General features: G+C 38.2%; 1 protein-coding gene across 6 annotated transcripts in view; it reads left to right on the top strand.

The window, feature by feature from the left end:
* MCTP1 (multiple C2 and transmembrane domain containing 1) overlaps positions 1-27,341 on the top strand; it is a 793,635-nt gene that overhangs the window by 392,286 nt on the left and 374,008 nt on the right. For all 6 annotated transcript variants that reach the window (XM_044001060.1, XM_044001042.1, XM_044001050.1 and 3 more), the window contains exon 3: positions 20,358-20,500. In XM_044001060.1, the coding sequence (XP_043856995.1) occupies positions 20,358-20,500 (143 nt within the window). The remainder of the gene's footprint in view (positions 1-20,357; positions 20,501-27,341) is intronic.

Here is a 27,341-nt window from a genome sequence, read left to right as displayed (position 1 = left end):
AATTTTTGTTTTGTACCAAATCAGAGGCACAAGATAGATTAATCCCTTTGGAGTCAGCCCATCAAGAAATATTTTTTAAATTCCTACTATGTGCCAGGCACTGTGTTCAGTGATAGGAATACAAAGAAAGGCAAAAACAATCACTACTCTCAAGGAACTCATGGTCTATAGATCCCTTCTCAGGATACTGTTTCTAAATAAATAAGATATAATACATTGGATTACAAAGGAAATCAATTATAATGAGATATAAGTATCACAATATATATATTTTTTTAAAGCAAGTTGGGGCAGCTAGGTGACGCAGTGGATAAAGCACTAGGCCTGGATTCAGGAGGACCTGAGTTCAAATCCAGTCTCAGACAATTGACACTTACTAGCTATGTGACCATGGGCAGGTCACTTAACCCCCTTTGCCCTTCAAAAACAAAACAAACAAACAAACAAACAAAAGTTAGCATGGGGCAGCTAGGTGGCACAGTGGATAAAACACCATTCCTGGATTCAGGAGGACCTGAGTTCAAATCCAGCCTCAGACACTTGATACTTAATAGCTGTGTGACCCTGGGCAAGTCACTTAACCCTCATTGCCCCACCAAAAACAAACAAACAAACAAAAACAAGTTAGCAGACCCTGGGTAAGAGCCCACATTCTAATATTTCTCTTTATGTTTTAGCTTAAGGTTTTACTTTGCATTGGTCTTAAACATTCCATGTTCCACTAAGCCATTCTGAATCATATAATTGATAAAATTAGATTACCTTGATTGATTACTTTCTTTGCTCATAGTGTATTCTTACCTTCAAGACTTTTAGACTTAAAAGGAGTGTGTTGTATATATTTTACAGAATTATACAACATGAGGGCCGGGTGTAGAGATTGATGTTTTCCTTTGTGACATTTAAATAATTACTATAGACATGTTTTAGGTAAGAATATTATTAATTTATCAATATTATACCAGTAAGGGATTGACCGCATGTCTCCCTAACTTCTCATGGTCCCAGGCCATGTGTTAGAGGAGGAAGAGAACATCAGCATGCCAGTTAGCACAAGCAGGAAAAAAGCCCCCCAGAGCCCCAGAAGCCAACTCTGCATGGCATCTTCCACAGGGTTTTATCCTTTTTTTGATAGAGGTGGGTCATTATACTTCAAACAAATCTAATTGTTTAGCATTATTCAAATCTATTGGTTGACATGACTCGAAGGTTGTCTATATTATAATAAACTCTAAAGATGACATCAGGGAAAGGAATGCAAAACCCCTCACTCAAGTTGATCAGGGCAAATAGGATGGGAATACATATTACACAACTTTGATCACTCTACTGAACATAGCTATAAGCTTTTGGTGGTGGTGAATGATTTTGCTTTACCAAATCTCTGTTACTATTTCTCTTACGAGATCTACCACAGACACGTATGTAATCTAGAGAAAAACAATATGTGACTTTGTATCTACGTTTTGTAATGTACCAAGCAGAGACTCTTGTATATTCTAAAATGAAAAACTCTGTACAATATTTTAATAATCAATATTTTTAAAATATCAATCTCCGTATCAGTTTGGTAGTGGTAGTAATTTTGATTAATGTGAAAATAAGTAACTTAACACCCCCCTACACACACACACATTTTAATTCACATAAGCTTTCAGTAGCCAATTGGAAAATATATTCTGATGCCACCTATTGTCATACCGTATGTGCATGAGTACAGAGTTAAATGGCATGTATCCAAACTCTAACTAAAATTCTATCTTCTACTTATTCTGTACTCTGCTTTTATGAGAATAATAAAAATGGCAAATGAACAAGCTGATATGGAATTTTTTCTTTAAGCTGCTATATTCCCTGGGTATGTTATAGGGTTCATATAGATTTCAGTCCACTTTAAATTTCCACATCATTGAAAGTTGTTTATAAAGCAACTCTGAGGCCTTGCTTGAGCCTAGAGTGCCTCCTGACTCATGAAAAAAGTGGTGTATACATATACACCCATATGTATGCACGTATGTGTGTATATAGTTTCATTTTTTGAAAATATGTTGTATATGCAAACTTTCAGTTAACATTAATATTAAATCTAATTTTCCCATTCACTAACATTCTGTATAAAAGCAAGTTTGATATAAATTCATAGACCATTTTTAAAAAGTTATTTTATGCCTTTTATGGCATCTGAGTGGCACAGTGGATAGTGCCAGACCTAGAGATAGGAAGACTCATCTTCCATAGTTCAAATATGGGCTCTGACACTAGCTGTGTGACCACGGGCAAGTCACTTCTGTTCTCTTCAGTTTTTTCCATTGTAAAATGAGCTGGAGAAGGAAATGGCAAACCACTTCCGTATCTTTGCCAAGAAAACCTCATATGGGATCACAGAAAGTCAGACTTGCCTGAACAATGACAAAAATGCCTTATATCCTTCACAAATATGTAATTTCACTGGTGTTAGTTATCCCTTCATGACAGTGGTCTTCAGAATTGTTGTGTTCAAAAAAATCACCCTGCAGCCAAAATGGTGATGCCTCCTTGAACTTAGCTAGGTTTGCCCTCAGACAATAGGCATTGTGCATCACTAAAACCATACTCATAATGTTTCAAGCTTGGTAGATAACTGGCCAGGTCCCTGGCATGGCTTTTATAGCTTCACAAAGATGGTGTGGCATGTTCTGCAGCCTATATTTTAATGAGTTGTACAAAGGTCGGGGGAGAGAGGAAGAGAAGAATAGAGAGAAACAGAAAGATCCAGAGATAGACAGGGACAGAAAGGGGAGCTTGAGAGGGAGATTCATTTAATTTGTTTAGATCTTTGTAGTGTTTCCATTGTTTCGAGTCACAGGTAAGCAGTGATAATGGGATAGGACTTAAGTCTAAAGAGTTGCTACAGTGCTTGTTGTGAGTTTCAAATGACTCTTAGAATCCCTTCAAGACTCAACTCAAATGCCATGTTCTGCAGGCCTTTCCTTGATCCCCAGATTGATCATAGTGCCTTTCCCTGTAAAGTGCCTTTGCTCTACTTGGTATGTTATCTTCTATGCACCTCACTATTTACACATTGTCTCCTCTACTAGACTGTAAGCTTCTTTGGGGCAAGGAATATTTTTGTCTTTCTTGGTATCCCTAGCACTCAGTTAAGGACTTGGCATATAATATGCTCTTTTTTCTTTTTTTTTCTTTTTTGTGGGAGAATGAGGATTAAGTGACTTGCCCAGGGTCACACAGCTAGTAAGTGTCAAGTGTCTGAGGCCGGATTTGAACTCAGGTCCTCCTGAATCCAAGGCCAGTGCTTTATCCACTACGCCACCTAGCTGCCCCCTAATATGCTCTTAATAATCATAGATATCTCCTTATTTCTCCCCTGGCTGTACTATCTGATTTCGGCATGCCCTAGGAATTTCACTATTGGGATAACCTCATCATCCTGTGAGGTTTTATCAATCAGTCTTGGCATTCCACTTCATCTCTACTTTCTGTCTCTCTGGAGGGAGGGGCCATGATCTGCAAGCCTTCATTTATGGAAAGAGTTCAGCTCAAGCATCTCCTCATTTCTTATCTGACTGAACTACCATGGTGTCTCTGATTGACTTTTCCACCATGATACCCTTCCTTGCCCCTGGTTTTCAGTTTCCTTTTGTGTTTTGTCTTCCCTGGCCCATCCCTGTTAGATTGCAAGCTCCTTGGAGTCAAGGACTGTCTTTTTTTCATTTTTGTCTCTCTCAAGCTCTAGGTATGTTGTGGAGACTTAATAAATGATGACTGAAATGATAATTGGCCTAAATATTTGTTGACTAATTATTGTTATTCTGCATATGGACTGAAGATGGATTGATCACATAGCAAGCACAAAGGATTGCTGGTGGTCAACCTGGATGGTCCTCTGATATCATTGTGTTGAGCGGGGATATTCAGGAAGACCCCCAGCTTGTTTAATGGACCCTTGTGATGAACCAGCCTAAAGTTGGGAATGGACAAGAGTTGCATGAGTTGGACAGGCATGGATGGATTGAAGTCTATGTAACTGGAAGAAATTCCCACATTAATGAGACTACAGAACCATTTGAGCATTCCAATTTACACAGAATAAATCTCTTCAGTTTCAGCAAGATTCTTCCACATTTGTCTCCCCTTATGTAAAAAACAACAAAAACTGTATTTTGCAAAAAGATGCGTGTTTATGTATGTTTAGCAAAAACAATTGCATACACTCATAAACAACTTAGGAAAATTGCAGAAGAATTCAATGAAAAGCTGTATTCAGGAAAACAGTCTCATTACTGGTACTCTTTCCTATTGACAGAGGTGTAGATATCTTTGTGGTGATGTTCTTTAAGCCAAATGCATTATATTATTAGATATAGTGCTCTTAAAAACATCAGTCTACAAATTATACTGCTGGCTTGATTATGATTGGACATCAGCATATGTATGGGAAATGGAAGTTTTTTATATTTATCTCAAGAGCATCTCTCATTGTTTTAGTATTCATTCCTTTGCTTTAATACATTATGTTCTGACTGAAAATGATTCAGTTTTGACAGAACACTCGTTTAACTTGAAGCAACATCTACAAATGGAGTAGATGGCTACTTCTGTTCTTAATGCAGCTAATGCTCTGTTTGAATCATATGCTGCTATTCCTATGAGAAGGGAGGCTGCCATCTTGTGTATACAATGTTTATTGCTCCCACAAAAACTTCACCGTGCTTGAGGAAAAGTTTAGTTCTGAGGGTTGATTTATATTAACTGGTCAATTGATATTGGGGAGATTTTCTCTGACTTTTTTTTTTCTTTTTAGTGGGGAGGGTTGATTTAAATTACATGAAAACCAATGGATTACATGAAATTTAAATAAATTTACAAGTAGTTTGCCTCCTGGAAAAACAATGTGTTTACATATTGTGCTATACCATATAATCATTAAAATATCTAGGGGATTTGTTCCTTGTTCATTTTAATGTCTGCTTTGGGTGCAGAACAAAATAAAAATAGCAAGAAGAACTAACTTTTCCATTCAGGTTATTCCGGGTAATGTGACCTCCCGCAAAATCCTGGAGTTTTTGAAGGATGTTTTCAATCTGGAGGTCCCACAGTCCTCTCAAACTCAACCTGTCCAAATAAAACTCTTTATCTTCTCCCATAAACTCATCCCTCTTTCAAATGTTTCTCTGTTTCATTCACTACCATCCTTCTAGTCACCAGGTTCATAACCTTAGTGTCATTTTTGACCCACCACTTTACCTCACTCCCAAATAACTAGGCGGTTGCCACATCTTGTCATTTTTACCTACAGAGTATTTTTTTCCATCCATCTCCTTGTCTCCACCCATACAGCCACCACCACAGCTTGTAAGCCCCCTGAGTATCACCTCTAACCTAGATCATTGCAACAGCCTCCCTGCCTCAATCCTCTTCATTCTCCAATACATGCCCCACACAGCTGCCAAAGTGATTTTCCTAAAACTCAGCTCTGACCATGTCCCTCCCCATCTCATTAAACCCCACTGGCTCCTTCAAATCTTGGTTCCTTCATATCTTTCCAAAATTAATATTTATTGTTACTCTCTTTTTCATACTCTGTCATCCAACCAAATTCTATTTCCCATCTCCATACTCTTATATTAGCTGTCTGTCATGCCTAGAATTCACTTCCTTCTCATTTCTATGTCTTTCAATAGTTTCCTTTGAGACTCAGCTCAAGCACCACCTTTTTGGCAAGAGACCTTTCTGATGTCACCACATGTTAGAGTATCTCTTTCCAAATCACCCTGTATCTATCTGCTTCCATGAGAGAATACAGGCTCTTTGGGGTTGAGAACTTTTTTTATTTTTTGTCTTTGAATTCCCAATACTTGGTAAAGAGTAGGTACATAGAGCACAGATTATAAAACTGAATTAAGATTGAAAGCATTTTGTTTTGTTTTGTTTTTTGTTTTGTTTTGTTTTGTTTTGGTGAGGCAATTGGGGTTAAGTGACTTGCCCAGGGTCACACAGCTAGTAAGTGTTAAGTGTTTGAGGCCAGATTTGAACTCAGGTCCTTCTGAATCCAGGGCTGGTGCTCTATCCACTGCACCACCTAGCTGCCCGATTGAAAGCATTTTGAAAGAAAATTATCTATTAAAATGAGAGAGCAAAGATTGAATTGGAAGTTTGTGCCAATTAAATAAGAGCTCTCTCTTGCTGGTGTTTCTACTTCACAACACAGCCTGGTTTTGTCTGCTATTTTCTCTCCTCATAATGAAAGATTTTTACTTTGGTGACAATAATGGTTCAACAAACTAACACAGATAATTAAAATGCACATGAATAAAAAAAAATAAGAGCCACAGAGAATCTTTCAGGGTAGAAAGTGTGCTCCTCAAACATTGGTCTGGAGCCGGAGTATTCCTTAAAATAATTTGATAAGTGTTAGTTCCATCTTGTGGTGAAATAAAATATTGCATCTGAGAAAGCAGTAATGGTCAGGGGTAAGGATGTATGAATAGAGAAACCCCAAAGCAAAGGAGTGTGGTGTTTTTCCCTTTTCTTCTGTAAAATATAAATTGTTCATAATTTTTTATGATTTTTAATTCTGTAGTATACCTATTACAATCAGCTCCACCACTTACTGTAAGCTATACTTCCTAATAGGCATCTAAAATCTAATCCTATAGTATTTGACTAGAAATCAAGAACTTTATTCTAGCCCTGGTCATGTAATCTCTACATGCCTCAGATTTGACATCTGGACAATGTGAAGGTTAAACCATAAGATCTCAGAGTCTCCTTCTAAACCTAATTATCTTTAACTGCATTAATAATAATAGTAATAATAATAAATCTGGGGCTTAATATAATGCTTTATGGTTTACAGAGAATTTTATGTCTGTTATCTCATTTGATACTCACAATAACCCTTTGAGATAGTGCAATTATTTTCCTTATTTTTCAGAGAGGGAAAATGAAGCTCACAAACTTTAACTAACATTACCCCATAGTCACACAGCTAGTGTCAGGATTTGAACTGAGGCTTTCCTTTCTCTAAATCCAGTGCTCCACCTATTGTGTGAAATGCTTATTAAACTGCAAAATAATATAAAAATCTAACTCATTAATTTTACAAATAATAAAACACTAGGGTGATAATGAGAAAACCATGGCCCACAGATGTTGAGAATTTTAGGCAGAGCTAGAATTTTAGCTGAAGTCTTCTGATTACAAATTCAGTGTCATTCTATATCTTTTTAAAATCATAATTTTTAATTTATTTGATAAAAAAGAACAGTTGTTTTCAGAAATATGGGTCCCTCAGACATGCAGCACAAAAATTTACCCTAAAATTAAGTGTGATTTATGATGGGAAAATAATACAAGATAATTAAGATAAGTTATCTCTTAGGACATTGCTACCACAGTGGTGCAAGCTTTCATCAACACATGCCAGGTTTATTGCAGTAGCCTTCTGGCTGGTCCCCCTGAATCGAGTCTCTACCCGCTTCAGTACATCTTCCATTCAGATGTCAAACTGATCTTCCTAAAACATGTCACCCTCACCCTTCTATTCAGTAAACCAGTTGTTCCCTATTAACTCCATATAAAATCCTACTTTCAGTATTCAAAGCCTTTCATAACCTGGCCCTCTCCTACCTTTGCAGTCTTCTTAAACCTTACTCTCTACCATGTATTCTGCAATCCAGTGACACTGGCCTCCTTGCTGTTACACTCACAAGATACTCCATTTCTTGACTCTGCATTTTCAGTGGTTTTCCCTTATTCAATGAATTCTTTTTCATCATCTCCATTTCTTGGCTTTAGGTCCTAGCTAAAATCCCATCTTCTATTAGAAGCCTTTCTTGATCTTCCTTAATGCTAGAAACTTTGCTATGTTGATTATCTCCAATTTATCCTGGATATCCCTTGTTTGCACATAACTATTTGTATTATATTTCTCCCAATAGACTGTGAGTTCTTTGAGGGCAAGGGCTATCTTTTGCTTGGCACATAGTAGGTGCTTAATAAATTGTTGTTGACTTGTAGACTGCCTGACTAGGGTAGGGGTTAGGGATGTCAGTTACTCTTATGGCAATTGTCTTTGTTTGTTGTTGTTTGTTTTTTTTTTCATGAGACCTGGTAGCTTCCTGTTTTAACTAATTAATCTTGCTAAGTCCCTGAGAGTAGACACACTTTGGTGTTGTGGTTAAAGAATCAACCTCAAAGTCTGGACAACTTGGATTCAAGCCCTGCCTCTTACGCTTCCTAGCATGATAAACATGAGCAAATCACTGTGACCCAGTGCCCCCAGGTAACTTTTTAATTCCATAAATTGAAAAAGAATGCTTATTTGCATTGGTAGTGGTTTGGAGAGTTCCATTCCTCAGAGAAATCACAGGTCCATACCAAAATAATAAACTCCAAAAACTAGGTGCTAAATTGAAACATTTATGAAGTCAGTCACCAAGCATTTATGAAGCACTTTTTCTGGGCCTTGAAACATATTCCCAGTTTTTATGGAGAAAACCAAGAGACTAACTATTTCAGAAGGAAAAACCCCAAATGATAAAGGATCCAAACTACTCCAAATTGTAAGGCTGAGAGCCTGAAAGGGGACTTAAAATAAGGTAGGCTTTGTTAAAGTAAAAATTTAATAAGAATTAAAAATAGAACACAGAAATCTGTCACAGGAAGTGGTAGAGAAAGAGGAATTTATCAAATTCCATTCTACTGTATTAAATAAGGAAGTGGTGATGATAAATTGACATGAATGACCCACATGAAGTAGAATGTATATGTTGAGGTGTTTTTCCACTGGTTGTTATGGAATTGTACTGAGCCATTTGCAGTCTCTAACCCAGTTCATTTTGTGGTTCAGTGAAATACATCTGGGGGAATAGCTGGCCAAGGTTTTTAATTGGATCTGTCATTTAGCCTCATTAGCACTAAACTCCAGCCAACTGAACCACAAAACTCTATCAATTTGCTCTTGCATGTGGCTTCTTTTGGTAAGTGTTCCCAAGGTTGTTTTTTTTTTTTAATTGTGTATCTTCATCTCCCTAGATTAACAAATTCACCAAACTTTTGTTAAAAAATCCTCAATGCTAAGTGGCACTGTGTATCAAGTGCTGGGCCTGGAATCAGGAACACTGATCTTCCTGAGTTCAAATCTGACCTCAGACATTTATTAGCTCTGTGACCCTGAGCAAATCACTTAGCCCTTTTTGCCTCAGTTTCCTCATCTGTAAAATGAACTGGAGAAGGAAATGGCAAAACATTCCAGGATCTTTACCAAGAAATGGGATCATGAAGAGTTGGGCATGACTGAAAAATAACACAAGGAAAACAACAACACGCACAATGCACTGCATTAGATACTAGTGACATAAAGACCCCCTCAGATAAACAAACTGGCACATACTGTCAAGGAAGCTCTATTCTGCCAGGGGCCTAAAACATAGGAAAAAATAAGTAAATAGGATGTAATACAAAATAATTAAAGAGGCAGACATTTGTGGCGGTTGAGAGATGGAGAAATGTACCGGGAAAGGCCTTGTTTAGGAGGCTGCATCTGAGTTATGATGTGAAGGAAGTAAAGGATTCCAAAATGTGAAGAAGGGAAGCAGTACAGGATGAATGTGGGAGACAGATAGCCTGAGCACAGAAACAGGTAAAAGATGAGATATTATATATAGGCAATAGCTAATAGGTTTGTTTGATGGGAACTTTATGTGTATGAGGGAGGAGAGGGAATATAAAATTAGCAGGAAGATGATTAGGAATCAGATTGTAAAGACTTTAAAATGCCAGGTTAATGATTTTGCATTTTATTCTAGGGGTAATAGGGAGCCACAGAAGAGTAAGGAAACAGCATGTAGATTGTGTTTTAGGGATATTGGTTTGGGAGTGGAGGGAAACCCATATCTTTTGATTTATTTCATATCTCCCCCCTGAACATTATGCAATGCATTGCACCCAGTTAATATTGTGGTTACTTTGCTATTTGAACACAGACAATTATAGTCAATTTTCTTTTTTTTCCTTTATTTTTTGCGGGGGCAACGAGGGTTAAGTGACTTGCCCAGGGTCACACAGCCAGTACGTGTCAAATGTCTGAGGCCAGATTTAAACTCAGGTCCTCCTGAATTCAGGGCCAGAGCTTTATCTACTGTACCACCTAGCTGCCCCCAGTCAATTTTTGTAATTTGGATCTAAGTGAGATAGCCTGAAAGGGGTACTAAGCACCTGTTTTGTTTGGTAAAGTAGATTTAGAGCCTTTCACACATCACCTGAACCCATACTAAGGCTCTTAGACTAACTCATGATGGCCTTCAAGAGCTGCTGTAGCCTAAAAGTTCATCATTTCCAAGACCACCTAGTAATAAGCTTCTCCCATGTTAAGCTAGGTCTCAGATAGAAGGCATACAATCAATCACAGGCCCAAGATTGATGATTTTTCATCTTTGTAGGCTCTCCCAGAGCCAACATTCTGCTTCCATAGCCTTTGAGAATCCATGGTTTCCTAGGAAGCATAATAAAGCACTGAACTAGAGATGTAGCAGAGGTCAGGGCAAGTGTTTTGTCCAGAATTCAGGGAGAGCAGTTGGAGCAACAAGAAATCAGGACCCCAGGTAAAGGGACTGTGCAACAGGGAAAGGATACCATCAACAAGGCTCCAGATATTGAACCTCCTTTGCTGCTTCATCCTTGCAGCTTTATATGATCCTTGTAGAGGTAGCAGCAAACTCAGTATAAGTAATTAGGAGCATTTGACTGAGAAGTAGACAGAAAATTGCAGTGGGAAGTTGAGGGGGTGCCCATCAAATGGGGAATGGCTGGAAGTTGTGGTATATGAATACAATGGAATACTATTGTGCTGTAAGAAATGATGAGCAGGAGGAGTTCAGAGAAACCTAGAGGGTCTTACATGAGCTGATGATGAGTGAGATGAGCAGAACCAGAAGAACATTGTACACAGTATCATCAACATTGAGTGTTGATCTACTGTGATGGACTATATTCTTCTCACCAATGCAATGGCACAGAAGAGTTCCAGGGAACTTGTGATGGAAGAGGATCTCCAAATCCAAGAAAAAAAAAAAAGAACTGCGGAGTATAGATGCTGAATGAACCATACTCTTTCTTTTGTTTTTGATGCTGTTGTTTTTTTCTATTTTGAGGTTTTTCATCATTGCTCTGATTTTTTCTCTTATAACATGACTAATGCAGAAATATGTTTAATGTTATTATGTGTATATATATAACCTATATCAGATTACCTGCTGTCTAGGGGAGGGGGAGGGAGGGGAGGGAGGGGAGGGAGGGAGAAAAATCTGAAATTGGAAAGCTTGTATAAACAAAAGTTGAGAACTATCTTTACATGTATCAGAAAAAAATAAAATACTTTATTAATTAAAAAAAAAGAAAATTGCAGTGACCTCTCATAGGTGGATTATGATATATAATTTCTCATGGCAAAACTCATTGATGAAGCAGAATACTTACTACCTTTGCATTACAAGGGGGGCTATAAAAAAGAAGGCATCATTCATTAAAATACCTTAACTGAAAGAATTTTTAAAACAAGTATCTTTGATTAAGGCCTCATTTCTCAAATATATAGAGAACTGAGTCAAATTTATAAAAATATAAGTCATTCCCCAATTGATAAATGGTAAAAGGATCTGAACAGGCAGCTTTCTATAATTATATGAAAAAATGCTCTTGTGAGAAATTAATGGGGTTCTGGGGGACCCAGAGAGCCTTGCCTGACCTTTCTTAAGGCCAGCCCAGAGTCAGGAGAATTTCAAAGGAAATGTAGATTGACCTTCCTGACTACCTAAAAGAAGTTAGCTCATGGACCACCCTCAAGTCCAGTAAACCAATAAATTTGAATGATACTAGCCAATTAGCTTTGAGCAGTGTGTAGGGGCTGCCTCTCTTCTGTACTGCAGGAAGCATACTCGCTCTTGGCATGGGGACTCAGGAGGAGCAGCCACACAGCCCACTCTCTCTCCTTTTTGAACTTTCAGAGCCACATGCTCTCTCTTTACTAATATTTAATATGCTTTAATAAATGCTTAATGTCCAAAACTGATGCTATAGCCTCTAATTTCTAAGTAACAACATATTAGAAACTCCAGCTAAGTTCCCTAAAACTTGGGACGGAGATAGGCACCCCTATATAATTTCAAATGACACACTCTAGATCACTATTAATCAGAGAAATGCAATTTAAAACAACTCTGAGGTATCAACTCACACCTATCAGAGTGGCAAACAACAACAAAAAAATGAAAATATTGGATGTTGGAGGGATGTGGGAAAACTGGGATGCTAATCCACTGTTGAGGAAGTTGTGAAAAGATACAACCATTATAGAGAGCAATTTGGAACTATGCCCAAAGGGCTGTAGAACTGGAACTGTGCATACCCTTTGATCCCGCAATACCACTGCCAGGTTTATATTCCAAAGATATCCCCAAAAAGAAAAATAAACCCTATTTGTACAAAACTATTTATAGCAGCTCTTTTTGTAGTGGCTAAGAATTGGAAGTCAAAGGAATGCCCATCAATTAAGTTTTACTATTTTTGCCTTTCTACATTTGGCTCTAAGTTTTTTATTCCCTAATACATAGTCAATTTTTGTGTGGTGTAGGTAGTACCACTGAGGTGCCATGTACCACTGAGAAAAGGGTGTATTCCTTTCTGTCCCCAATTCAATTTTCTCCACAAGTCTATCATATCTAACTCTTCTAAAATTCTATTTACCTCCTTAACTTCTTTTTTATTGATTTTGTGGTTAAATGCATCTAGTTCTGAGAGGGGGAGGTTGAGGTTACCCATTAGTATAGTTTTGCTGTCTATTTCTTCCTGTAACTAACTGACTTAACTCCTCCTTTAAGAATTTGGATGCTAGGGGCAGCTAGATGACGCAGTGGATAGAGCACTGGCCCTGGATTCAGGAGTACCTGAGTTCAAATCCGTCCTCAGACACTTAACACTTACTAGCTGTGTGACCCTGGGCAAGTCACTTAACCCCAATTGCCTTACTAAAAAAAAAAAAAGAAAAAAAAAGAATTTGGATGCTATACCACTTGGTGCATATATGTTTAGTATTAATATGACTTCATTGTTTATGGTACCTTTCGGCAAGATAGTTTTCTTTATCTCTTTTAATTAGATCTGGTTTTGGTTTTGTTTTATCTGAGATCAGGATTGCTATCCCTGTTTGTTTGTTTGTTTTTTAACCTTAGCTGAAGCATAATATATTCTTCCCCAGACTTTTACCTTTACTCTCAGAGAAACCTCTCTGCTTCAAATGTGCTTCTTGTAAACAACATATTGTAGGACTCTGGTTTCTAATCCACTGTCCTATCCACTTCCATTTTAAGGGAGAGTTCATCCCATTCACATTCATAGTTATGATTACTGTGTATTCCCTTCCATCCTTTTTTTCCCCTTGTGTTTTGTTACTGACCACCACCTCCCTCAATCTTACCTCTCTTCTATCAGCCTCTACTTCCTTTTCTTTTCCCCTTCCCCTCCTACTTCTGTCTTCCCTTCTATCAGTGCTCCATCCCCCTTTTCTGTCCCCTTTCCCCTCCTACTTCCATATAGGGTAAGATAAATTTCTATACTCAACTGAATATGTATGTTATTCTCTCTTTGAGCCAAATCTGATAAGAGTAAGGTTCAAACAATGCTCACCCCCCTCCCTGCCTTCCCTCTACTATAATAGGTCTTTTGTTCCTCTTCATGTGATGTAATTTACCCCCATTCTGCCTCTCCTTTCCCCTTCTCCCAGTATAATCCTTTTTTTCACCCCTTAAGTTTTTTTAATATCATCACATCAAAATTATCATCATCACATAATCATATCATAACTTATACCCATACCCTCCATCTAAATATACTCCTTCTATCTACCCTAATAGAGATACAATTCTCAAGGGTTACAAGTATCATTTTCCCATGTAGGGATGTAAACATTTTAATCTTACTTAATAACATGGGTTTTTTTTCCTGTTTTACCTTTTTATGCTTTTCTTGAGTCTTGTATTTAAATATTGATTTTCTGTTCAGTTCTGGTCTTTTCATCAGGATAGTTTTAAAGTCCCCTATTTAATTAAATGTCCACCTTTTCCCCTGATAGAAATATATATGTTCAATTTTGCTGGGTAGTTGATTCTTGGTTGCAATCCAAGCGCCTTTGCCTTATGGAATATCATATCCCAAGCCCTCTGATCCTCTACTGTTGAAGCTGTCAGGTCCTGTATAATCCTGACTGTGGCTCCTTGATATTTAAATTGTTTCTTTCTGGCTGCTTGCAGTATTTTCTCCTTCCCTTTTCTGGAATTTGACTACAATATTCCTTGGAGTTTTCCTTTTGGGATCTCTTTCAGGAGGTGATAGGTGAATTCTTTCAATGACTATTTCACCCACTCATTAGGATATCAGAGGAGTTCTCCTTGATAATTTCCTGAAATAATCTGTCCAGGCCCTTTTAAAAATTATGGCTTTCAGGGGCAGCTAGGTGGTGCAGTGGATAAAGCACAGGCCCCGGATTCAGGAGGACCTGAGTTCAAATCCAGCCTCAGACACCTGACACTTACTAGCTGTGTGACCCTGGGCAAGTCACTTAACCCTCATTGCCCCTCAAAAAAAAAAATTATGGCTTTCAGGTAGTCCAATAATTCTTAAATTGTCTCTCCTGGATCTATTTTCTGGGTGAATCATTTTCCTAATGAAGTTTTTTTTAAATATATATTTTCTTCTAGTTTTATATTCTTTTGATTCTGTTTGACTGATTCCTGTCTCATAGAGTCATTAGCTTCCATCTGCCTAATCCTAATTTTTAAGGAATTACTTTCTTTAGTCAGCTTTCACACTTATTTTTTCATTTGACCAATTCCATTTTTTAAGGAGTTTTTTCTCCATTTAAGTTTTTTTTTAATTTGCCAATTGTGTTTTTTAAGGAATTGTTTTCCTTAGTCAATTTTTGTCCTTCTTTTTCTAAGCTATTACCTCTCTCTTGCAACTCATTTTTCCTCAGTTTTTCCTCCTACCTCTCTTGTTTGACTTTTTTTTTTTGCAGGGCAATGGGGGTTAAGTGACTTGCCCAGGGTCACACAGCTAGCTGAGGCCGGATTTGAACTCAGGTACTCCTGAATCCAGGGCCAGTGCTTTATCCACTGCGTCATCTAGCTGCCCCTAGCATCCAAATTCTTAAAGGAGGAGTTAAGTCAGTTAGTTACAGGAAGAAATAGACAGCAAAACTATACTAATGGGTGACCTCAACCTCCCCCTCTCAGAACTAGATGCATTTAACCACAAAATCAATAAAAAAGAAGTTAAGGAGGTAAATAGAATTTTAGAAGAGTTAGATATGATAGACTTGTGGAGAAAATTGAATTGGGGACAGAAAGGTCCACTGCACCACCTAGCTGCCCCTCTTGTTTGACTTTTTAAATCCTTTTTGAGCTCTTCCAAGAAGACTTTTTGGTCTTGAGACCAATTCATCTTCACCATTGAGGCTTCACATGTAGGCATTTTGACAGTTTGGTCCTTTTCTGAATTTCTCTTTTGATCTTCCTTGTCACCATAGTAGCTTTCTATGGTGAGGGTTCTTTTTCGTTTCTTACTGACATTTAGCCTATTTCATGACTTTTAAAGTTGAGCTCTGCTTCTGGAGCACAGGGGGCACTGTCCCAAGCTTCTTTTGCTAGGGGTTAGAGCCTTGATCACTGGCTTTCTGCTCTGAGGCCTCAGCAGCTTGTAGCTTGCTCACTGCACTGGGGTGGCCTAGCCTAGTTGCACCTGTTGTGTAGTGGATAACCCAGCTGGCATACTGCCTTCTGCATTGGTGTTGGGGGCCTCACAACTGGCCTGCTTTTCCACTAGCTTGCTGATCCAGGACTGAGGGACCTCAGCCTCTAATCTATACTGTGGCTAAGAGCCTCTTGCTGGCTTGTCCAGCACCCTCTGCACTGAACTGTGACTCCTTTTTACCAAAGTGAAACAGACCTTTCCTGAAATCCTTCTAAGTTATCTTAAGCTGGAAGATTGTTGCACTCAGTCTTTTTGTAGGTTCTGTAGATCCAGAATCTATTTAGAAGCTTGATTTATTATTTCTGAGGGAAATCTGGGAGAGCTCAGGCAACTTCCTACTTCTCTTCACCATCTTGACTCTGTCCCCACTTTTTTTCTTCTGTCAAACAATGTCTTTTGTTGTCTTTAATTACAGCATTGTTGGGGGGCAGCTAGGTGGAACAGTGGATAAAGCACCAGCCCTGGATTCAGGAGGACCTGAGTTCAAATCCAGGCTCAGACACTTGACACGTACTAGCTGTGTGATCCTGGGCAAGTCACTTAACCCTCATTGCCCCACCCAAAATAAATAAATAAATAAATAATCCAGCATTGTCAACTTGAATTGAATATTGGGGGATTCTTTCATCATATTATTTTTTTAATGAATTACCCTTATAGAAATAATTACTTATCATTAAAAAAAAATTTAAAACCCCTTGACTCAAAAACTAGGAATATCTAGACCATACTGTAGGGATTATAGATCCATAGAACCAGAAGTGTAGGTTAATGTGGAGATAATTTTTGAATTACCTCTAAGGAATTAATTCTTACCCCTTCATTTTACAGATGAAGACACTGAAACCCAGAGGGGTCAATTGAGTTGCTTAAAATCAGACAAGTAATAAGTGGAATAGCTGGATTCTAAGACAGGTTCTTTTGTTATAAATCTAGCACAATTCCAAGGGTACTATGCAGGAAGGATTTTGATTTCACACAAATAAAAAGCAGCAACAGTGAAATTAAGGACATAGCAGCAGAAGTAAAAAATATATATATATTCCTAAATTTATCTAGTGTTCTAGATTATAAAAAATATTGCTGTCATTTCTCAGTGATTCTTCCCTTCTGCAAAAAACAAACAAAAAACCTTTTCCTTGAAACAAATAAATTGTCATTAAAACAAATCAACACATTGAACATATCTGAAGAAGTGTGCCTCATACCCCACCTGTAGTTTCCCATCTCTCCACCAGGAGGTGTCTTCTGAAGGCTTCAACTCCAGTGTGCCAGGTTCAGGAAATTAATGGAATGTCTAAAAGCATTTATTTAGTGTGTTATAATAATGCCTCAGTCGACCAGCATTGTCAGCAATAAGCAGTTTAATTTAAGAGTTTTTAAAAAACACAAAAATCATTTTGTAGAAATCTTCCTAAAAGATTAGTAAAAAGAATAGGAGGCAGAGAAAAAAAAAGGAGGAAGAAGAGAAGGAAAAAAGGAGGAGGAAGGAAGAGAAAGGAGAAAGGAAGAAGAGGAAGAAGGAAGAAGAGGAGGAAGAAAAAGAAGCATTTATTTAGAACTTTCAAGTTTACAAGCTCTTTATTCTTATCTCATTTGAGCCTTACAGTAATCTCAGGAGCTGCTATTATTATCATCCCCATTTTACAGATGAAGAAGCTAAAAAAGAACGAGGTTGGTTTCCCAGCATCATACGATTATAAGTATCTGAGGCTGGGTTTGAGCTCAGGTCTCCCTGACTCTAGGCCCAGTACTTTATCCATTGCCCAAAACTTAAACTACTTTTCTCCAGTGAACATTTTAAAACTTTTCTTGATAATGCAAAGTCATCGTTATGTATATAACTCATTTTACAATGGGACCCTCAAAAGCTATAAAAGTATGTAAAGCTATTTGTCCCAACATCCCTGCTGCTAAAAGTCCTTGTGCTTCCTGTGAACTGTTTGCTGTTTTACCACAAAACAGTGCTGCTATAAACATTTTGGAATATGGGAATGGAAAAGGAACAAGGAATTGTATGTCTACTATATTCTAAATACTGAGCCATTTACAAGGATTACCTCATTTGATCCTCACATCAGCCCTGGGTGGTAGGTGCTATTATTCTCATTTTATAGTTAAGATACTGAGGCAGATAGATAATAGAGTAGAAATGGAGGAGATATGCATCTGTATACATCTCCTGCATGTCTCCTGCATCTATTCATCCCCAACCTACATAACCAATTATCTGCTAGACATCTCCACATGGATGCCCTATCACACACATGCAAACATACACGTTGAAAAACATGATTAACAGAGAATTAACTGAATTCCATCTGCTTTCTATTCCAAGGCCAATGAGTTACCTGGGCCTGACCAGCTATTATCATTTTTGCTTCTGGTTATTTTGTGGATCTCCCAAACTTTTCCCTCCTGAGATTCCTAAGCTTTTTTTTTTTTAATTGGCAGGGCAATGAGGGTTAAGTGACTTGCCCAGGGTTACACAGCTATAAGTGTCAAGTGTCTCAGTCCCGATTTGAACTCAGGTCCTCCTAAACCCAGGGCTTATGCCTTATCCACTGTGCCATCTAACTGCCCCACCTAAGCTTTCTTTACATAATTTTGCTTGTTATTCAAAACAACTTACCTTGTGAAACCTAGAGAAATTTACTCTTTCCAAAGACAATCTCATCTTGTTCTCTCTGTTTTAGTACCCCACATAAACCTTGCCCCCAGTTCCCTTTTTTTGGGTACCCCAGCATGTGCTATGTGGTACCACAAGCTGCAATTCTTCTGCCCTGATCAAAAACCTTAATTTTGTTATATTGATTGTTTTCATTAGATTTCAGGTTGACAACATATATATGTGTATGTATCATATAAACCAGATATACACATACATATTCTGTAAAGGATATATATCCTATATGGAAATTATAATTGACGGCAGCTAGTTGGCGCAGTGGATAAAGCACCAACCCGGGATTCAGGAGGACCTGAGTTCAAATCTGGCCTCAGACACTTGACACTTACTAGCTGTGTGACCCTGGGCAAGTCACTTAACCCTCATTGCCCCACAGAAAAGAAAAAAAAAAGAAATTATAATTGAACCAATGGAAGCTGATAAAATACTTGTCCAGGGTAGATTTGAACTCAGGTCTTTCTGATTCCAGGACTAGTACTCTATTCACTGTGCTACCTAGCATTCTTTCTTTGATTTCCTTGGAGGTACATATTGAGTAGTGTTAAAAACAAACAAACAAATAAACAAACCATGGTTCTAAGATTCTAAGTGGTGAGAAGGGAATATGTTCCAGGTATGGTGACAGATTGCAAAAGCATGGAGGCTGGAGTTTGAATAGTAAGTTTGAGGAAAAGCAAAAAAGCTATATTTACTAGAATGTAAAGTATACAAAGGGGAGTTATATTAAGTATGGAAAGATAGGTCAAAATCATATCGTGGAAGCCTGTAAATGCCATAAGCAAGAGATTCTCTTTTACCCCAGAGACAATAAGGAGCCGCTGAAGATTCTTGAGCAAAGGAATAACATGGTCAGTCCTATGTTTTAAGAGTATCAATCTGACAGTTATGAGAATGGTAGGTCACAAGGGGAAAGGCATTGGAGGCTAGGAGACCAATTAAGAGATTATTAGAATATTCTGGTTGATAACTGATGAGAGCTAATGGAGAAAATGACAAGTGGGCAGAAAATGTGAAGGTGAAATCAATTAGACTTGGCAATTGATTAGATGCAGGTAGAATGAGGAAGAAGGAATCAATCAAATAAACATTTCTTAAAGGCTTACTTAAAGGCCAGGCACTATGCTAAGCACTGGGGATAAAAAAAGAAAAAGTCAAAAGACAGTCTCTGCCCTCAAGGAGCTCACAATCTAATGAAAAGGACAACTAGGTATTACAGTGGATAGAGCACTAGTGCTGTAGTCGGGAAGACCTGACTTCAAATCCTGTCTCAGATACTTACTAGCTATGTCATCCAGGACAAGTCACTTACCCTCTTTTTGCCCCACTTTCCCCATGTATAAAATGGGGATATTAATAGCACCCACATCCCAGGGTTATTGTAAACATCAAATGAGATAATAATTGTAAAGAGCTTAACATAATGCCTGGCATATAGTAAGCACTATTTAATTGTTGGCTACTGTCAGTAGTTATTAAGAAGGAAGGGTCAAAAATAGCTCCAAGGCCGTGAACCTGGTGACTAAGAGTACAGTGGTGCCTTCACCAAAAATAGAGAAGTTTGGATAAAGGTTGAGTTTAGGGAAGAAGATAACGAGTCCCTTGTTGATAATGCTGTTATAATTTTTCATACTAGGATAGGGTTTCCCTATAAAGAAAAAACCTGTTCAGAGATAAAAAATATATTGATTGACTTTTGATTACATAAGGAAAACAAGACAAAATATGCTTGTCTTATTTTTCTACATGATGTTTTTCATGATCTTCTATGATCACAAAATATTTTGTGATATGTAATTGGAGCCACCATTTCTGTTTGCATGAAAAGACATGATTAACATGGATCAATGTGTCTCTCTCTAAACAGGGACAAGTGATCCGTACGTGAAGTTTAAAATTGGAGGAAAAGAAGTTTTTAGAAGTAAAATAATACACAAGAATCTCAATCCTGTGTGGGAGGAAAAAGCTTGCATTCTTATTGATCAACCTAGAGAGCCTCTGTATATAAAGGTGAGCTACTTTTTCTTTCACACTAAGGGAAGCTGACATAGAGATACTTGCTTATTAAAGCTGTCTAAAGAGATTTTTTATCACTAGAGGAGGTTCTCTGTACCATGTGTACCTTCTTGCCTACTATTTGTTGTTGTTCATCCTTCATTCTTTTTTTTTTTTAGAGAGGCAATTGGGGTTAAGTGACTTGCCCAGGGTCACACAGCCAGTAAGTGTTAAGTGTCTGAGGCCGGATTTGAACTCAAGTACTCCTGATTCCAGGGCCGGTGCTCTATCCACTGCGCCACCTAGCCACACCTCATCCTTCATTCTTGAAGAAGACCAATGACATCATGAGGATGATGTCTTGACTTGCTTATGGATTGGATTTAAGTGAGGCAGAGCTGTGGATAGTCTTCAGCTTCACTCTCTGCTCCAGAGTCATAGAAGTCCAATGGCAAGACAAAAGTCAAAATGACTGACAATGGCCCAGGATGCAAGGGGTGACCTTGGTGTTTCTAAATTAAGGTGTTTTTCCCCAATTTCTCAGTTCATCTGAGACAATGCCCATTCAATGACTAAGAGCTAGGTAAGAATTGAGACAAAAGATGGCCCAATTTACCATCACAAAAATATAAATCTGGGATGGAAAGTCCCTCAGAGTTTCTGGCCAGAACAGAAAACAATTACCATCAAAACCTAAACAACAAACCACAGAGGCTTAGGCTGGGGCTATTACTGACTTGCTTACTGTTCATGAGTTTGTGAATACAGTGGAAGGACAGAAGGAAGTTGGTACATTTGTATCTAAAAGTTGAACTGAATTAGAGAGGGTAAGATTGGATTGAATTTAATTATTCTGTGGGCAAGTCCTCCAGTCACACAAGATTGTTCGCTACATCAATTCAGCAAATGCTTATTGTGTGCCTACTGTGTGCAAGGAAGAAGATACAAAAATGAAAAACTACACAGCCCTTGTCCTCAAAAAAACTTACGACATTAAGGAGGTGAGAGAAAAATAATTAAGAAGGAGCTATAATATACTTAGAATATTATAAGAGCATAAAGCAACAGGAGTAACAGGAAGAAGAAAGTGGCCTTTTTTCTCTTTGGGACTTTTTCTTTTCTCTTTTTCCCTCTACATGATGGACAGACCAGAGTGCTGCAGGGTCCTGGGTCTTAGTCCCATTGGAGAGTGGTTCTCAAGAGTAGTAGGCATCAATGCTTTCCTTAGGGCAAAGGCCATAGAGAAGTGCATGTGATCTCATGATAGTCCCAAGAAGGGAATTCTGGTCCCCAAGTTACTGAGAGATGGAGACAGAGAAGAGGAAGGAGAAGAGGAAGAACAGGCATATGTTCTTTAGCTGTTAGAAGCTGTGAAGAGGAGAACCAAGTGGTAAAAATTCAGCAACTCTAACTTCCTGGGTAGAGAGGGACATTTGTTCAATAGTGTGATCACAAATGTAGCCTTCTAGTAATAGCAGGAGAATATTTTAAGTAGCACCATCTTTGGAAGTTGCCCATTTAGTGACTCTAAGTTCAAGAGTTCAGGGAAACAGCCTTTTACCTGGGGAAGGAGAATTCCTGTGCAGTGTCGGCCCCCTAGAGGAGAGAAGATGATTACATACATGTCTCTTGAAGATGAAAGGGTAAAGGGTAGTCCAAGATTCAATAGGAGGGAGCAAATGACTCAGATTTTGCCCTCCTCTTTGACCTGCTTAACAATCTGGAACTTATACTGAGTGCATAATAAATGTTTGCTAACTGATCGAACTTTGATGCCTGTAGACTACAACCAACTTAAGACTTTCTCAGATCACAAATATGCCAAAGCCTTTGTGCAGAGCAGCAACTCTCCCAAGCAGACTTGTAAAAATGAATCAACTTGATGAGGAGATCAAGTCACTTACTGTGACCAGTTGTCAGTGAAGGAGAAGCAAGATAGACTTAGTGATATACAGAATATATTTTCAAAATCCTTAATTAGAAATAGACTGTATTTTGAATCCATAAATCACCTACAGATTTCTAAGTAGAGACATTTTTGACCATTACTGCTAATGGAAAATCTAGGAGCCATTTATGGTCCAGTGTTTTTAGATGACATTTGCCCATCTGTGGGATTGTGGGCTTTGGTGGTCAGAACACATTTCTGATTCCCCATTATTATATATGTCAGTCAAAAGTAGTAGATCAAAGCAAGCAGACAGGGAAAAAGAGAGATACTGTCTTAGAGATTGTAACTGCTTATCCAATAAAAGGCAAAGTGTTTACTTAGCAGTTCGTGATTGAAACAGGCTAGTGGTGGAGGACTTGAGGAAGAATCCAACCAGGCTGGAACTCTAGACTAGATAGGCCTTTTCTTAACTTTCTGAACTCCACGTGAATACCTGGTATGCTTTAATAAATGCTTAATGCCCAAAGACTGGTGCTAAAGCTTCTAATTTAAGGCGGCCACACAGATTTTTTTAGACAACACATTTAGATTTTAAACATATTTAGTCTATGAAATCCCCCTACTCTTTCCAGTGAGTCAATAGTTCTATACCCTCCCTAATTATATATAATTATGTGCCTAAATGGATCAATTATTTGCAGAGGAACTCAAGGCACCATTTGAGTTAAAAAGCAGAGTAGTTTTTTCCTCCAAAAGATATAAAATGTTGTAATTTACATCATCCTTTTCTTTGTAAATCTCTTACGTTATAAAGTTTTTATTTATATAAACATGAGATGTACAAATTTAGAGACATCTACACCACAAATGTTCATATGGAGTATTTGTGCCTGACCTATGGCAGAGCCTTCTGAACACATATTGGTCTGATCAACCACAGTTGGACACACTGTACCTTGACCCCAACACAGTGGTGTCATTTTGGTCCTCTTCCACAATGAAGGACAACCAACCAACCAACCATTAGAGTTACTTGGTAACCAAATACCATGTCTTGTATGTACTTCTTATTAGTATGTAAGCGCCATTAGAGCAAGGAATTATGCTCCATTTTCAATCAGATTTCTCATAATTCCTAGGCACAGTGCCTTAAACATAATAGACAATTAATAAATAGATGTTGGATAGATTAATTTTTTTTCTTCTTCCCCCAATAGAGGGGAAAAGCAGAAGCAAAGACACAAGCTTGAATGTCCTTATTTTAGTTTCTTATCTCAATCACTTTCATCATTACCCTTTTGCTATTCCCTTTTTGTTCATATCATCAGATCCTATTTTTGTTTTTTCTTCTGTGTCATGAATATTCACTTACTGCCAAGTCCTGCTGGTATTTCTACCATAACACCTCATGACTCTATTCCTTCCTCTCACCACCACAGCCAGATTTAAGAACTCATTTTATATAATAATCTAGTCTCCTGTCTCTGTCTTTGGCATCTTTTCCTTTCTATCTGCCTTCTCTGCTGCCACTAGTATCCTTCTAAGTGTTCTTTTGACCATACCTCTCTTCCCCTCAGAACCTTGTAGGGGCTTTCCATTTCTCATTATTCTCAGTCAAAAAACTCATAATCGGGGGCAGCTAGGTGGCACAGTGGATTAATTACCAGCCCTGGATTCAGGAGGACCTGAGTTCAAATCCGGCCTCAGACACTTGACACTTACTAGCTGTGTGACCCTGGGCAAGTCACTTAACCCCAATTGCCTCATAAAAACAAAAAAACACCAAAAAACTCATAGTCATAAGGTTCAGTGACCTTCACCAGTCTAAGCCTGCCTGCTATTCATTGCCTGCTACCATCCTGCCCACCTTCTTCACTTTAGACCATTAAGTTTTTCTGTTTCCCTACCCCTGACTTCTGGACCTTGTGCAGCCAAGACTACATACCTGAAAAACAACCTTTGATATTCCAACACTTGAACCCATTTAACTCTTGAAACTTGCACTGATTTTCTGGCTAGATTAAATTATACAGCCAAAAAGAAAGTCAAAGTATATATTAACTAATTTGATGCATATAAAGTATAATTGTTAAAAAAGAATAGTACACAGTTGTTCTCCATCCCCGAAGAGATCAGAAACGAATCCTTGGTCTTAAAGTACAGCAGGAGAGATCTAAATTACCTGTTCACAGAGCCTCATGATATTTGCTTGTAGAATCCCAGAGTTGGAATGTCCCTCAGGCATCATCTGGTCTGTTTTCTATCTGAGATATGAATGTTGCCTGAAATGTAAGAGATTATGAAATCAGTTCTGAAGGTCTTTAGAAATACTATGAATACCCATTTCTGTACTGTTTTAAGTAAATATGGGCTGGAGAAAAGCAATGAAATGGAATTTAAATTCTTAGATGCTTGTAGGGATTGATTGAGAGACTTTATTCTGTTGGCATTATGTTATACTGCTAATGTCTTCTAGTTACATATAAGTTCATAAAATACATAAAATGTACAATTCAAATAGAATTTTAAGAGCATTTTTAAAAGCATTTTAAAGGACAACTGGTATAAGCCCTGCAAGAGCAGGGATGAGCAGAAGCCCTGGCGCAGGAAGCACAGGGAGAATTAGGCTGCCCACCAAGATCAACCCTCGACACAGTCAAATGGTGTGAGTCTCAGGTGGCAACATGTAGTGCCAGGAGCTGAGGCTGGATGTGGGCAACTTCTTCTGTGGTTCCAAGGGTTATACCCCACAAACCAGCATTGTTAGTGTAATCTACAATGAATCCATCAATAAGTGTGTCCAAAGCAAGAGACTGGTGTAGTCATCAAGAGCATTACATACTATCAATAGTAGCCATCTCATTATGCCGTGCTCTGCTTCTGGGCAGGAAGAAAGGGGCAAAATTGACTCCCTGGGAAGAGAACATTTTCCATAAGAAGCCATCAAAGCAGATCCAGAAGAAATAGAGAGAAGTAGATGAATGACAAGATCAGCCTGCTTCTGGAGGAGTGGTTTCAGCGAGGCAAACTGCTCCCATGTATTGCCTCAATGTCAGGCCAATGTGGCTAAACAGATGGCTGCATCTTAGAGAACAAGGAACTGAAGTTCTACTTTTAAAAGATTAAGGCCTAAAGGGGGGAAAGGAACCCTGACTCTGAAATCCACTAATGGAATAAGTCCCAAAACTGAAGGAAAAAAAAGCAACCAAAATACCTTTGCTGGAATGTCTTATCCACTACACCACCTAGCTGCCCCTTTCATCAGACAATAACCAGTTTCATTTAAGCACTGTTTTAAAAAAAATACAAATTAACCATTTTGTAGAAATTTTCCTAAAAGAAGAATAAAAGTAACAATAGCAGTAATGGTGATAAGAATAAGACATAGCATTTATATAATACTTTAAGGTTTACAAAGCTCTTGACAAATATTATCTCATTTGGGGGGTAGCTAGGTGGCACAGTAAATAGAGCACCAGCCCTGGAGTCAGGAGGACCTGAGTTCAAATCCGGCCTCAGACACTTAACACTTACTAGCTGTGTGACCCTAGGCAAGTCACTTAATCCCAATTGCCTCAGCAAAAAAAAGTTATCTCATTTGATCCTTATAGCCCTTGAAAGTCAGTGGTATCATTCATTATCCTTGGTTTACAGATCAGGAAACTGAGGCAAATAAAAGGAAGTGACTTTACCAGGATCACACAGCTAATAAGTCTCTGAGTTTGAATTTGAACTCAGGTCTTCCTAAATTTCTGATTCCAAGTCCATCTCTCTCTCCACTGTGCTACCCAGCCACCCAAAATACATACATACATATATATACACATACATACATATACATACACACACAAACACAAACACACAAACACACACACACACACACTGTGATGTTTAAAATCTAGTGCATGGTTGCCTGACTTGACCCCAGGGTGGGGGAGAAATTAGCTAAGATTTATTGATAAATTCAGCAAGAGTTTAGGCTTTTAAGCATTTATTAAAGAGTAAAGATAACACATGGAGTACAGCAAGAAAAGCCTATCTCCTTTCCTTTCCCTCTGCCCCCAAACCAAAGTCCCTGAATGAAAAGGGTGATCCTCAACAGCTTCTCCCAGAAGCCCCCTGTGAAACAGGAAGCAGGGCTGTCCCCACACACAGTTCCAAGCTAATGGGCTGGTAGCATTGATTGACGTGACTTACAGGCAGTCTATGAATAGACGTAACTTCTGGACACTAGGCAGTTTCCAGAGGCTGATCACATGCTTTCTCCTCAAAATAGAGCTTCTCTGGTTCTCACAATGTCTTGCTCAGCAGGGTGGTGGCGCTCTGATTCTCACACTCCCCTCTGTGCTTCATGAAGAAACATCATTTCCTTAAATGAAGCAATAACATTACAGATACTTATGACTAACAAAGTAATGAAAAGAGAGAAAAAGAAATTGAGCAACGCATTAAAAAAGGCTAAAAGGGAGCACTCCCCTTTTAGCAGGTGGACATTACAAACAGAGAAAAACTAAAGGGGGCACTCTGCTTTAGTAAGTGGACATTATAAACAGTGTATACAATGGGGAAAAGGAAAACAGGAAAATGTCCATTTAAGTCTTTGGATATCTTTTATCAGATGATTCTTGGGATGTCCTCTGGGTATAGTTGTAGAATATCTTTCAGGTGTGGATGCTGATAGTATAGGTGTGATTGTAAAGTCCCTCAGGTGTTTCAGATACTGGTAATCAGCTGGGAGATTTTTCTACAAAATTGAGCTTAACACAACTTTAAATAGCTTTGCCAATAACCAAATCAAACAATGAGAGTTCTCAAAAACATGTCTAAGGAAATTCAGAATCTTTTAGAGATTTTACCATTATTGTCCAGTTGTTATGCATGAAACATATAATAAAAATAAAAATTGAAACACTCTCTAAAATTTAATATTACTACACTCACCCCTGTGGAGAATAAATTGAGAAG

This window comes from Dromiciops gliroides, chromosome 1, assembly GCF_019393635.1.
Source record: "Dromiciops gliroides isolate mDroGli1 chromosome 1, mDroGli1.pri, whole genome shotgun sequence".
Lineage (NCBI taxonomy): Eukaryota > Metazoa > Chordata > Mammalia > Microbiotheria > Microbiotheriidae > Dromiciops > Dromiciops gliroides.
This window is presented reverse-complemented; position numbering and strand designations above follow the sequence as displayed.